The following is a 14,555-nucleotide window of genomic DNA, read 5'->3' as shown; positions in this document are numbered from 1 at the left end:
TGCCTTCTGGTCTGATGTAAATTATGTTTCTGCAAAGGCAAATGGCAGGTGACCCTGTGTGGGAAGTCTTTGGAAGGAAGGAAGCTTTGGTAATCATATTGATGGTAGTAACAACATCCACACTGCATGTGTGTGGAGTGGGGGGTTATCTCTCTCCCCCCCCATCTCTGAGCGTCCTTTCTTCTACTCAGCCCCCTTCTCCTAAACTCCAGCTCCTGGAGACAGGCAGCAGGGGCAGGGCCCTCTGTCCAATATGCTTGCCTTAAACCGCAAACTTAAAGGTTCAGGCTTATGTAGTCTCCTTTGAATGACAGCATCATTCAAAATTAACGGCTGAACAAATAACTTTTTCACCCTGCTGTATCTGTTGTCCAGGTTTCTACAGAGAGAGAGAAACTGCACTTTTAGAATTAGTCCTGGCAGCTTATTACTAGGATGCTTTATAGCAGTGGTTCTCAAAGTTTGGTCCCTAGACCAGCAGGAACAGCAGCACCTTGGGAACCTGTTTGAAATGCAGATTCTCAGGCCCCACCCCAGACCTACAGAATTGGAAATTCTGGGGGTGAGATCTGAAATCTGTGTTCAGACAGGCCCTCCAGGGGATACCTACTCAAGGTGGAGAACCACTGCTTTAGAGTATGGAGGCAGTTAAATGGCATTAATTAGTCAGGATATATTATGCAAAGGTTCTTCGGGTCCACCAATCCACTGATCTAGTCAGTGTGGTTCTCAGACCAGCAGCAGCAGCAGTAGCCCTGGGAGCTTGTTAGAAATGCGGAAGCTCAGGCCTGCTGTCTCAGACCTATTGAATCAGAATATGAACATTAATAAAATTCCCAGGGAATTCCAAAACATATTCAGATTTGAGAAAAATTGCTAATCTTCACTTAAACTGAGGTCAGTTTTGTTTGAAGAGTTTAGGCATAGAGAACCAGGAAGGTAGAGAAATTTTCTTCGATCCTAAATAATTGTAGGTTTCTTTTATAACCCTATGAAAAGAAATTTTAGACAAGGGAAGGTGAAGAAATGCACTGACCTAAATGACTAAAACCCCCAGTCAGCAAAATTTTACATTTCACAGTTTCAAGGGGCCTTACTATCACTTGGCCTGGTTCTCCTGATCTCTGGCAATTCTGACACACTCTTCCCTTTGAAGGGCTTGTGGGGAAGATTTCCCAGGGAAACACTGTAGTCATGTAAATTAAGTGACAGAGGAGAGTTATCAACTCGCTCACCTAAATTGCTGGAGAATCCCTTTCTGGCATGCTGGGCTGTGAGAGAACCTTGAAACTGGAGCCCACAGACTCCCAGAGTTTTCATTCCAGAGATACTTCTGTACAAGAAGTGAATGCTTCCTTTGTGTGCAAAGCCCTGTCAAGCAGGAAGATGAGGTTCTGAGCCTTGCTACTCAAAGTGTGCTCCACTGACCAGCAACATCACCATCATCTGAGAGCTTGTTAGTAATTCAGAATTGCAGGTCCCACCCCAGGCTGAATCAGAATCTGTATTTTCCCGAGATGCCCAGGTGATGTGTGGGCATAAAGAGTCTAAGAGCAGTCAGTTTACTCAGTATGACCACTTGCCTACATGCTATACCAAAACCAGAATAAAAACGAGACAACAGTGCAAAACTCAAAAAATTAAGGTACTGAGTATTACGAAGATTTTCTTTTTGAGCACTTATGCTAGTTGTATAGCAGAGATACGGTTTTTACTGAGACAATTGGAAGGAATTGACAAAGCCATGGTATTTGACAAATTTGTGGAGCCCATGGAAGAATGAGCAAAGGAATCTCCCCTTTAATGCTGAGAAATGAACAGTTCTAGTGTTTCTGTTAAACTCACCAGAGATACACTGATTTTGTACCAGCATCGTTTTTTAAGTTCGCCTCTTAGAACAAGTCTTTGTTACCCTGGGCTCCCTCTTGAGAAATTCGAAGCTGAATGACATCAGAATGGTGATCTCTTGAACACTGATGCTACAACTGGGAAAACCACTCGTCCTTGATTTAAAAAAAATGTGTTTCATGTTTACATTTGAGTATGGGTTAGGCCAATGTTTTGAGACTTTACTTCATGTACATAAGGACACGTGTAGTGGAGAGCTGACTTTGACGGTACTTGCTGGGAACTGCAGAGTGCTCTGCCCTCCCAAATGGGAATGGACCACTGGAGATTGAGGTCAGTTTACACCTTTCCAAACTACTTGAACCAAAAGAGGTGGTCAGGCGTTTGGTTTTGGTTTTTCTTTATATGAGTTTCTCCCCATATAAAGTAAGTACCAACAGATCCTAAGGCAGAATGGATGCTTATTGCTTATCGTCAAGTTTGAAACCAAAATTTATCAAGGATGAGAAGTGAAGACACATCTAAAGAAATCACATGGTCTTGCTGCCTGGCAAAATTATATTCAAGCAAAATAAATGAATAGGGAAGGCAGAGTGTGTTTTCCATCCTACAGGCCATCAACCAGCAACAATTTATTAAGCACCTGCTGTACATTCCACATTATACTAGTTTCTAGGAGAGATGTGGGAGTATAAGACATTGGTCTTGCCCTTGAAGAGCTTTATGATCTTAAGAGAAAGCATCACATGACAATACAGCAAATTATAGAACAGTATCTAGTTAAGCATTAAAGAATGTGGGTACAACTGCAAGCCAGATAGATTTAAGGGAGGGAGGGAGCCATGAATTTGGGAAGGCCTCACAAAGTAGGACACATGTGAGTCTGACCTCATAGTAAGCAGCGAGTGCATTTCTAGCGGGGGAGAGCAACACAGGTAGATGTGTGAAGATGGGGGCTGTGAAAGGGGGGCCTGCAGACTCCTCTTGTATTCCTGAAGGGAAGAGGGGCTGGACACAGGCCACTCAAATGTGAGGGCTTGATATAAAACCACAAATCCGGGTGGCATCCAGGTCCAGCTTGGAGCCATCTTTAGCACCATCCAGTGGCCAAAATGAAAATGGCAGTTACTTATCAAATTCAAGAATAACTGAACAGCTGTGCTGGGTCATTCTTGCCTGCGTCATGGCCATCTTGTTGAGTGAAGGGATGAACATCCCTTAGCAATGTGGGCCCTAAACTCCTAGAGGTGTGTCTCTAGATGGGTGTAAGACCCTTAGTGCAGATGCTCTCAGGGTTCCACCTGTATTCTCTCCACTCACACTCACCTCTACATGTCAAGGCCGCTCACCGTGAGCACCTGCAGCTCTTTGCCTGTGGCTTTTATAAAACAACAACAAAAAACAATTCTGGGGCTTCCCTGGTGGCGCAGTAGTTGAGAGTCCGCCTGCCGATGCAGGGGACACGGGTTCGTGCCCCGGTCCGGGAGGATCCCACATGCCGCGGAGCGGCTGGGCCCGTGAGCCATGGCCGCTGAGCCTGCACGTCCGGAGCCTGTGCTCCGCAACGGGAGAGGCCACAACAGTGAGAGGCCCGCGTACCGGAAAACAACAACAACAACAAAAAAACAACAAAAACAATTCTGATTATGGGAACACATACAGCATCTGGAATTGCTAGAGATTTATTTACTGTGCCGGGCTGCAGCCGGATCAACTAATGATGGCTGGAGACTTGGAAGAAGATTATTCAGGTCCTTCACCCACAGTTGGGATAACTTGGATGGAGGTTATCCAGTGTCTCCCAGAGTTCCCCAGTGAGACTGAGCCCTGGGTGCCCACAGTGGACACTGGCTTGAGAACACTGCCTTGGCTGGCTTTCTGCTACTCCCTATTTCCTGTCCTCACTTCCTTACCGATGTTTTTGGATATCACGCCCCAAGGTAACTGCCTGCACTCAAATCCTCATCTCGACTGGACTTGAAGCCCAAAAGTTAAACCTAAAGTAGAAGACCTAACAAAGGGGGTCTTTCAAAACACCGGAAACAATATTCTCAAGAGGATTTCCTGGAGAGCAAGAAGATAAATATAACTTCCCTGTCCCCTCACTGCCTTCTTTTGTTCAAAATATGACTTCGGAAGTTGAAGGCGCGACATATTATTCAGAGCTTCCCACATGAAATAACAACTGGTGTTGATTTTCCTTTTTGTTCTTGTCTTTTAAAGGTTAGAGATTACTCACCTCCCCTGCTGGTCATTAAATCAGTCTGGCAGAATACCTCGGAAGTTCTGTGGCCTTCCGGGCATGTGGCAGCAGCACAGGCAGTGCGGCAGACAGGCCTGCTTGCTGTGATGTGCTACCAAGCAGGTGACTTCAAAGGTCTGCTTCAGGCCTATCTCAGGTATCACTTGGGGCTCATACTGAGCCCCAAAGTCAGGTACCAGATGGCATATACCACAAAGTCAGAGCTGATCAGATCCCCTAGCTCCTGCGCCAAGGGATGCTGCAACCTCTCGGGTAGGAAACAGATAACTTCTTTTAGCTTACTTCTCCTTCTCTTAGTTATCACAAGAAGTCACCGGTTAAATGCTCAGCTGTTGGATGAGGTTCGTAAGTCTGGTGAATCCTGAGAGGTTCAGTCTTTGTGTTCGTTAAAAAAAAAAAAAAAATCATCCTTCTCTAACTCTAATACGGCATCTGTCAAGATACTCTGAGTCATTAAAAAGGTGGGCTTCCTCTCACACTACAGCTTTATATTTAAATTTCAGTTTAAATTAGCAGTTTACCCAAAGTTTGTTCCAAATGCTTATCTACATGGGCAAGTCAAAGATTGCTCCCCAAATCTAAATGAGACAAACAGCGTGGGCATTGGAGGATACTAGTCACACAAATGACATGTGCTTAGAAGTCAGACAAACCTAGAATGATATTGAACTTGGATTATTCGGATGCACCTCCCATGAAATGCAAGGAGAATGAAACGAGATCTCACCCTCTCCTCACTTTGCTCCTAGTGTAAAAATAAAGTGCAAAAGGCAACTGGCTGGTCCAGCAGATGCACGAATGCTGCCCTTTCAGGCCTGGCCTCAATCTTTTCTAAGAGTACATGCCACCTGGATAACTCATCGAAGTGACGGGACTGCCCAAGGCATCATAGCACCTGTCACCAGACAAAGCACCCTGAGATGCGAAGAGCACATTCCGGTGTCTGCGGAGATGACCTTTAAGGTGCCTTCCAAACCCAAGGGTCTTTGATCCCCTGTCCTTTGGATGCAAGCTCTTCGTTTGTCATTTTATGTTCAGAAAGGCAAAGCAGCTGGACTAGGCAACAGAGCACGGCCTCCTGTCTCCTCGGCAGGTCACTGTTCACAGTGGGGTCTTACATACTGTCAGGAGAAGTCCGGCCTGGTGGGTGGCTGCTACAGACTGAGGGTCAGGCCTGCCAGCAGTGGGCGCTCTGACAAGTCCCAAGGCCAGCAGCAATTCAGCAGCTTTATCATTCAAGCAGTTAGACCGTATTCAGTTTCCTGGGTTCCTCTACATTGGGATTTAGACCATAAAGGACAGAGCTCTAGGAGAGCAAGATAAGTGCATCTTGGGGAAGGTTACATTGGAAAATCTGGTCTTTGGCCAATTGCCCAAGCGAGCATCTCCTCACAGGTTGTAGTATTTGTCCCCAGGCAAACTTCTATAAGATTTTTGGATGTGAACTTCTCTTTGGCAATTTCTCATTTTACATAATCAATGCAGATGAAAAAATCCTAGCAGAACAAAAAGAAATACGCACATGAACCCTTTCAAGCAGTATTTGAGCCCAGATAATTCTTTGCTGGATGGGGCTCTCCTGCACACAGAGGATGTTTAAGAGCATCCATGACCTCCACCCACTAGATGCCAGTAGCAACTCACCCCTGGTTGTGATGAGCTAAAATGTCTCCAACCATTGCTGAATGTCCCCTGCAGGGCACAGTCGCCCCTGATTGAGAACCACTGCCTTAGAGATTACTTAACAGCACTAACTTCCTGAAATTGCTCCGGTAAGGGGGTTTTGGAATACAGTATAGGAACTTCTTTATGTAAAGGACCAAAGAGTAAATATTTTAGGCTTTGAGAGTCTTAGACCATCTCTGTCTCATATTCTTCCTTGTTTTTGTTTTGTTTTGTTACAATCTTTAAAAAATGTAAAAACTCCTACGCTCAAAAGTAGGCTGGAATTTGCTGATCCTTAGACTGTAGAGAAAGACGTAATGGCGATTCCTATAATGACTGAAAGTGCTGAGACGGTATTTGGAAAAATTGGGATCTTGATCCAACTATCGGGTCTTTGTGACCCGGAGCTAGCTGTTGTGCTGCCCTTCGTGGAAAGCTTGAATTAAATAATTCCAAGTTAAATTCTATCAATCTCATTCTGCAACTTAATTCTCCTTAATATAATTAAACATGAAAAGTTTAAATAAAGTAGAAACTGAATATTTGAACAAAATGAGATTCCCCAGTAAAAGGAAGAATGTCTGCATAGTGAGTATGTGTCCTTCCCTTGGTTTGGAATAAAACAGCCTATGAGGTCCCCCCGAAAAAGAGGACGTTATGCAAAGGAGACGCCCCTATGCAATTGCAAAACTGAAAAGTGTTTTGATATGACTACAGAGGTGATCTTGGAAAAAGAGAAAGGGAGAACGGTATCTTGGATAAAGAGAAGCCTTAGAATCTGCCTATAAAGTTGTACACATAAAAATGTCATTTTGAAAATACATTTCAGAGTAGTTTCTGTGGAATTTTCTTTGCCCGTCACGTAAATGTCTGAGCAAACTAGGGCACGTCCCTTGGACAGATATTTACTGAAGGCCTACTATGTGCCAGGGACTGTGTGCATTGGAGTTGAATTCACCTGGACCTGGCCAGTGAACAGCACTGAAACAGGAAATCGCTGCATTCAGTCATCCAGAGGTTTTTTTCCGGTAAAATAGTCTATCTTTCTGTCTTTGTATATTGCTAATTACAAGTATCTTATGCTTTACTTTGGGCATGTAGAGTTTGTGTAAGTGGATTTCCATTGACATGAGGCAGCATCAGTCGAGAGAATGTCCTTATCATCCAACTGCCACTGTTAGAACAACGGTATACGGTGAGGATGAGACTTTGGTTGAATATACCTCATTTGGATACCAAAAATGTACATTTAAAATCATTCAAATAGTTTATCATATGGGAGGCAGTAAATGACAGTGAAAAGAGCACTGGGCGGGGAGTCAAAACCCTGGGTCACCGTCCTGGTTCTGTCCTTGTCTTTTTTTCCATAGATAATTCGGTTAATTTCTAAGGCGCAGTTTTCTCATCGGTAAAATGGAATCACACCATTTCTCCTGCCTACCCTTAGGTGTTTGATGTATTTAAACATACTGTATGCTTATAACTTATAAGCTGTTATAAAGGTGATACCATTATTATAAGGAATGGGCTAAATTGGTTCTTTACACAGATGGAACAAATCAAGTATTGACTTGGTCACAGCCAGATCGGTTATCAACTAAGACCTGCTTACACTTCACTTTAGGTGATCAGGAAGAGACATATCCATAAAAGCTCGGGAGGCACTACTCTGAAATTTGCTCTGAGATGAACAGCATGGATTTTTGTTAAAATACAGTAATGAGTTAAATTTAATATTCTAGTGAAATGAAGACTTTTGAAGATCAACATGTATTTAAAGGGGTTCAGAAATTAATGGTTGATCCTTTGCCAGTACCATCAGGCCCCACCTACTTTCACCCAAAATTACATCTTTGCCCTGTAGGCTTCAGAGGAAACCATTGCTAGGGAGGGTCACCCGTCTCATAGTTTGTGGTCAGATTCCAACGCTGCAGAGGTCAGAGTATGGCAGTCATGTCGCTCGCATGAATTTGAGACAGCTCCTCCAAAGCAGATCAGCTGGGGCTGTCAAGGGTGGGTTATTTTTTTCTGTGATACTCTCAATTATGTTTTTGAAAAAAACAACCTGGATTTTCATTTTTTGTCATCATCCCTTCCCAGTCTATTTTTGATCAGAAAGTAGCTGGACTAATATTGCAAGAAGGATCGCCTTCGTTGAGTGGGTACAACCCCAGAGCACCAGGAGTGAGTGACACAGCCCTGCAAGTTAACTTCCTTCACTTTTGTCGTGGGGCATGAGAAAGCCTCAAACCCTGGTTATGCTTTGTCCACTTTACTTCCAGTGCGCTGTTATAAAACAGGCAGGGGCTGGCTGGTGTTGTGTACAATGTTAACTGTCAGTGCTACCCCTGATGCCAACAACAAAGTATCAGAATAACACCAGTAAGGGCAGAAACAGTGACTCTTTCACTCCTAACATCTTGTGTAAAGGACAAATCTTTCATGTCTCTAATAGAAAAAAAGAGGAAAAAAGTAAGTGCTTGTTCCCACACTTTACAGTACCATGACTACCGAGGGTCCATTTTTCTGTCCCCCAGCTCCATACCTACCAAATATAGGCGTTGGATATAAGAAGAAAAAGATGGATATATAAAATTGAAGGCAGTTCCCTCAGTTTCATGAGTCTGGGTTTTCATAAGCTCTGTGAATTCATTTTCACCAGAGACCCATCAGCTAGAAGTGAGTTCTGACCACTATGCCACTTGGTTTTGATCTTCCCCAGAAACCTAGAACACGAAAAAACATCCCATTTCTTAAAACAATTCACTCACAAGACCACCGTCCTTTAAAGTTGCCCTTTAGATATGAAGGCAAAGCCAGCCTCCCTGGTTCTCCGGTCCCAACTTTCTCTTCTAATACGGTTTTCTGTCCTGAACAGATCAAAATCAAATACGAGAGAAACAGTCCAGTTGAAAAGACATCTGATGCGCCTGTTGATGTCTCATTAACCTTGAGAGTGAACAGAACTGGTTAGCGGGGAAAAAAACCCCCAAAAAACCAGCCAGTGGAAACATCACCTCAAAAAACAAAAAACAAAAAAAGAGAAACATCATTTAGTAGATCATCTATCAAAAGACGGGGCAGCTTTCTAAATGTCAGGACTGGCTAAATTATAGTTTCCTTAAGCCTATGATGAAACTACTACATGTTTTCCTGGGAAAGCATTTGGAGCAGTATTTATCTGTGTGTCAAAATACGGTAACTAAAGTATCGGGGGAATAAAAACCCACTTCGATGTTGGAAGCATAATCATGAAAAAAGAAAACAACTCGGGATTAATGTTACTGAGGTTCTGTGGTGAGTATGTGTGATGATGTGTGTGCCATTAAAAATACCACGAGCCACCCAATGTGGGAAGGTCCTAATTCCACTGAGTCTCTAGTCAGATTCCCCTCATTACTAATTGCTGATTGATAACATGTCAACAAATACGGGGGGAAAATTCGCTTGTCTCTAGGGGGTTACCTGTAGAGTAAAAGAGAAGGAAAGGGTCCCCCAGGTTCACTGGCTGACTCCCGGTGGGATAAGTAGACTAGAAATCTAACCAGCCTCCAATCCTGGATCTGGGCCAGAGACCCACACAAAACCAGCACCTTCCATCCCTCCGCCCCAGGGCTCCAGCTGGGACTGGCTCCTGTCTGCCCTCCCCAGAGGAGTACCTTAAGTAAACAAGACCCAGAATCCCCACCAGGGCTTGGATGGAACATTCTCACCTATTTCTGCTTTTCTCTCCCAAGGTCTCCACTTTTCCAACTCTAGTCCTCACTCCTCTGCTTTTCTTAGGAACTTCCTGAAAGTTATCACCATTAACCTCACTTTTTACATCAAATTCCCACCTCAGGCTGACAGCACACCCTGTTTCTTTGAGTGTCACCCTGTAACCAGCTGCTCGGTTTCCTGTGCTCTTCTCAGGGCCACACAGCCTGGCTTCTGTCCTCACCCTTCTGGCTCTGCCCCTCACCCTCACGCCCAAATACACCCAAATGAAAGTGCATCAGTCGAATGCCTCATTTCCCAAAGAACTTTTTGCATTTCAAAGGAGAGGAGCTACTGTGAAAGATGAAACAACTGCGAATTACAAACGTTCTCTCTCACCCTAGAAGTCAGAGATGGCTACCTCGCCCGGGGAAGAGGGCAGCAGGGCAGCCCCTGTCCTCTCTCCAGGACCACACTTCTTTCTGGTGGATGGGAGGCATTTTCTTTACCATCCCGCTCACAGCCCCTCCGAGCAGCCTTTTCCAAAACACTCCGGGGTCAGAGGAAGGGAGAAGAAATGAGGACAGGGGAGAGGGGTCTCTGAATCCCCCCAAGATGGTATTTTGTTTTCAAGTAGCAGGACTTTCTAGAATGTCTTCTCTAGTTCGGTTCCTTCTGGCCCAGTTACCCCAAAGCCTCCCCGCCCCCAAGACCACTGCAACCAAAACAAGCGCACCGACCACAGCACCGTAGCCGCCGCCGCCCCAACTGTTGCAGCGGCTGCCGGCGTGGCGGCGACGGCGGCCAGGGCAGGGCCGGGCCCGGACCCGGACGCTCCCCGCCCGGGAGGCTGGGAGGCTCCGGGCGGCCTTCGAGGGGCGCGCGGTGCAGCAGAGCCCCTGCGGCAGTCGCCTGGGATGGGAGAGGAGGCGCTCTCAGCCCGGACCCCCGCGCTCAGCCAGCCCAACCGCGGCAGCGGCGCCCGCAGAGGCTGCCCGTGCCCGCCCCCCTCTCACCTTTAAGATCAGGTCGGTGTGATGCTGGTCCAGCATGTTGGCTTTCTGGAAGGAGGTGACGATGACCCGGCCGTAGCGCCCAGGGGTCTGCAGGTCCGAGTAGAGCCGGTGCTTGGAGCGGTTGACCGGGAAGAGGCTGTTGACGAGGTTGCGCTCGATCTTGGCGAGGCTGTGCTGGGGCGCCAGCAGGTGCTCCACGCTCTCCTCGACCTGGTAGCGGCTGAAGCTGGCGCCGAGCAGGATGGAGATGAGCACCGGCGCCGAGGCGAAGAAGACAGGGTGACTGGCAATGAAGTGGCCGAGCCGGGAGAAACACGTCCTCAAGCCCCTGTGCAGAACCTGCCGCAGCATCCTAGAGCAGAGCGGGCGCGGGAGGAGGGCGAGGCGCACGCTCGGCGCGGGCTCGGGCGGCGGCGGCGGCGGCGGCGGCGGTGGCGGCGCCCGCGGCGGCGGCGACGGCGGCGGCGGCGGCGGAGGCGAGACCCGGTGCTCTCCCGGAGCCGCGGCACCACCATCGGGGAGTCCCGCGCCGCGCTTCGGGAGGGTCCCCTCGGGCCGGAGACACGCCCTCCTGCCCGCGGCCGCGCCGGCCCTGAGAGCCCCCCAGCTTGGCGGCCTCCGCGCCGCCCCCACCCCGCCCTACCCCGTGCGCCCTCCCCACCCCCCGCCGCCTCCCCGCCAGAGGGGCTCGGAGCGGCGGGGCAGCGTCCCGGCTCAGCGCCGGAGGTGCCCGGGGCAGCCCCCGCGGCGCGTCATGACCCCACTCACCCGACCCCCGAGGCCAACGACGGGGTGGCGCGGGGAGTGGCGGCGGCGCTATCGCGGGGAGCTTCTGCGCGCCAGCCTAGGAGCACGAGGACGGAGAATTCCAGGCTACACCCAGTCCCCTCCCCTCCCCGCACTCCCCTCCCCCGGCCCGGCCCGCCGCGCACGCCCTCCCCTCCCCTGTCCTCCTCCGGGGAGACCCAGAGATGAATAAAGAAATGGCCCCGATTTTCCAAACAAAAAGTAAAGAGTTTTCCCGGGGGGCGTCGGGCGGACCCGCTCAGAGCCGAATCCCCCCAGAGGCGGAAAGGAAGAGGCTGAAGACTGCGTGCGCCCAGGCTCTCTCGCCAGGCTCAGGTGGTGGCGCGCACTGGCTGGTGCGGAGAGGGGGTGGGGAGCGAAGACGCTCGAACGTGGAAATCACGCCTCCTCTCAAGTAAGAGCCATTTAAAATATCCCCAACATTGCAGCTTCCGCGGGACCACAGAGTCCGGTTGTGCGTCTGGGGCACGTCCACTCCAAAGGCGCCTCTGGAGAGTCTTCTCGCTCTCAATTAGGGGCACTCCAGAGTGGGTTGGACAGTTCTGCCGCGCGCCCCTCAACCTCCCCACACCGTCCCCGGTAATAAAAGTGCTGATAATGATGGTCAGTCGGTCGCCAGGGCTCTGTTGCTACCGGACTCCCGCCTCTCCGCACTGCCGCCGCCGCCGCCTCCTCCTCCTCCTCCTCCTCCTCTTCCTCCTCCTCCTCCTCCTCCTCCTCCTCCTCCTCCTCCTCCTCTCTCTGTCGTCACTGGCGGGTCTGGGGGACCTGGTGCGGCGGGGCTGGAGCGGGCGCCCCTGCGGGCATAGAGTGTTTGTGAACAGCTGGTTAGGGAGTCTGTAGCGTTACTCTCCTTCTCTCCTCCACCCCGCCCTCTCCTCCTCAAATGGGCGAGTGTAGGAGCGGGGGACACCTTATCTCAGACCTGGAGAGATGTGGTCTCCGAGAGTGCCGAGCCGCAGGGGGCGCGGGGGAACCCGGGGGGCGCCGACGGCTCGGCAAAGTTGGGCGTGTGCTTGTGCGCGCCAGCCGTGAGCTAGAAGGCAGCCACTGTGGCTCCCCTCGCACACCCCCTCCAGAGAATTCCCCGAGAAAGCGGGCGCCGGCTTCGGGCCCGGGATAGACCTGCGGCGGCGGCGGGAACGGCCACGCACAGGTACAATTTAGCGCGGTTCGTTGCGCGCTCCAATCCCCGGGGTCCATCCGTTGCAACGCAGACCGAAGCGGGATCTCGGAGTCTGGGCCGCTGGGGCGCTCGGTCCGGCCAGGGGGGTGGTGACCGGGGCGCGGAGAGGGGTCCCCAGGCTTCGCGCTTTGAACGCTCGGCCTTCCCATCCCACGCCTCTGGTCGCTCCTGCTTAGCTTTTTAGTGCCAAGGGTCAAGCGAGAGGCGGCGGTGACTGGAGGCGCGGTCCCTGGAGTGTGGCCCGCACTACTGAGCATGGGCATGCATATTAATCAAAGCTGAAGGAAGACGGGATAGGGAGAGGAAGAGAGGAGGAGGAGAGGGAGAGGGAGATGTATGGGAGACCGCGACTAAGGGGAGTATTTCCCTAACGTTCCCAGCCCAGATTCCCCAATGCCAAGCGGCCCTCCACTTCTCAAACTGAACTTGGGAACTTGCACGTCAGAAACAGGAAGTCGTGGGCCAGGAAATCCTCCTTTCTTGGTTCCTCTTCTCCCTTTCCCCAGACCAGACCCTCCGTCCTATATTCCCTCAGCAACACCTGCAACTGCTGCGCTGCCCACCCCGGGGGCGCACCCGCTCAGCTCTGCCTGCGCTCCCTAGGTCCTTCTGCCCAGCCGTACTCTCGTCCACTTTCTCAGCTCCACCTCGCTGTTCCCCACACCGCTCTCTGTTTCCAAAGGCTCCCTCTGGTTCACCAGCAGCTTCCAGCCGACAGCGCTCCCCCCCCACCCCCTCAGAACTGCCGTTCCCGGGAGGGGCTCGAAATTCCCCTGCAACACTCCACTTGTGCCCTTCCCCCGTCATCTTAATTTCTGCTCGCGGAGACGCCGCTGCTCTGCAGCGCTTTGCTGATTCACGATGATCGCGGAGGGAAAAGCCTCATTGACTTGTGCCCCTGCTAGCGGCGACTCGAGTGCGAGCGGCTGCGAGGGCACACGCTTTGGGAAACCACCCACCACTGCGCAGCCGAGGTGCTAAATGGCAGAGTGGATGCCTCGCCTGGCTCTCGGCCGGGGCACTCGGAAAGAAGGAAAGGGCCGGCGGAGGGAGGGGGGTACGGTGGCAGTGGGAATTACTGCGAGCACCGTTCTCTGCGGCCGAGCCGGCGGCAACTGGTGGGTGGGCACCTCTCAGGAGGCCTAAAGTCGGTCTCTGCGCGGGGAGCAAACAAAGATGTTGCCTGTTGCTGTGGTGCCAGCGCAGCGCCAGAAGTAAGAGAAGGGAAACCAGCCGACAGGTCTGCTGGGGAGCCTTTAACATTTCGGCAAAGCTCTTTGCATTCTGAAGTCTTTGTCCCTCCAGATGGTTCCCTCCCGTCCCTAGAATTTTCGGCCTTTTACTATAAGCCTTCACGCGGGCTGAAGAGCTGGCATCCCCGCTCTCAGTGCCTGGGCTGAGTCCTAGAGCGGGACAAACGCAGCGGTGCTCACCGGGCCGGTTGGGGGTGTTTTCTCCCACGAGGAAAGGGCCTTACCTTGGAGACCGAGGCATTTGCTTCTAGTCCTCCCAACTCGGTTCCTAATTGTTTTTCGGTATACTGGGGGGAACATACCCTACCGGCTTTAATTCCGACACACGGACCGGCCTGAGAGTGGGTCTTCCTGCCACTTTTTAATGCGGAAATTGTCTAAATTGAGTTGGAGTTAAGAGAAAGAGAGCGCGCGCGCAGGGAGGGCGTTGCCTCCTCCCGATTTGATTTGTCTTCTCTTCTGATTCAGACATTCAGGGGAGCATTGCCACCACCAAAGACTTGGGTTTGCATTAGGACGATGACCTTGGCTTGGGTACAGAGCTTCCATGAGTACATTTGTAAATTATTCCTTTTTCTGGTTAAAAATTAATACATATTACTTGTAGAAAATTTAGAAAATAAGAACAAGAAAAAGAAAGAGAAAGACACCTGTATTCCTGTACTTTCACCACCTTTCAAAGGTAATCTCTATTAATAATTTATTGTACACATAGACAACATAATGTAGAGGTTAAGGCTATTGGTCTATAGCCACTAAGTTAAATCCTTGCTCTACTACTTTTGTTGGGTAAGTAACTTAACCTCTTTATGCCATACTTT

The 14,555-nt window shown here is 50.0% G+C and overlaps 1 protein-coding gene across 1 annotated transcript in view; it reads right to left on the bottom strand.

Annotated features, from left to right (window-relative positions):
• Positions 1 to 10,901, bottom strand: part of PTCHD1 (patched domain containing 1) — a 57,896-nt gene extending 46,995 nt beyond the window's left edge. Inside the window, exon 1 of the mRNA XM_004283076.3 lies at positions 10,489 to 10,901. Within this exon, the coding sequence (XP_004283124.1) occupies positions 10,489 to 10,839 (351 nt within the window). The 5' untranslated portion in view covers positions 10,840 to 10,901. The remainder of the gene's footprint in view (positions 1 to 10,488) is intronic.
• Between the last annotated feature and the right edge of the window lie 3,654 nt (positions 10,902 to 14,555).

The sequence above is a fragment of the Orcinus orca genome, chromosome X (assembly GCF_937001465.1).
Source record: "Orcinus orca chromosome X, mOrcOrc1.1, whole genome shotgun sequence".
NCBI lineage: Eukaryota > Metazoa > Chordata > Mammalia > Artiodactyla > Delphinidae > Orcinus > Orcinus orca.
This window is presented reverse-complemented; position numbering and strand designations above follow the sequence as displayed.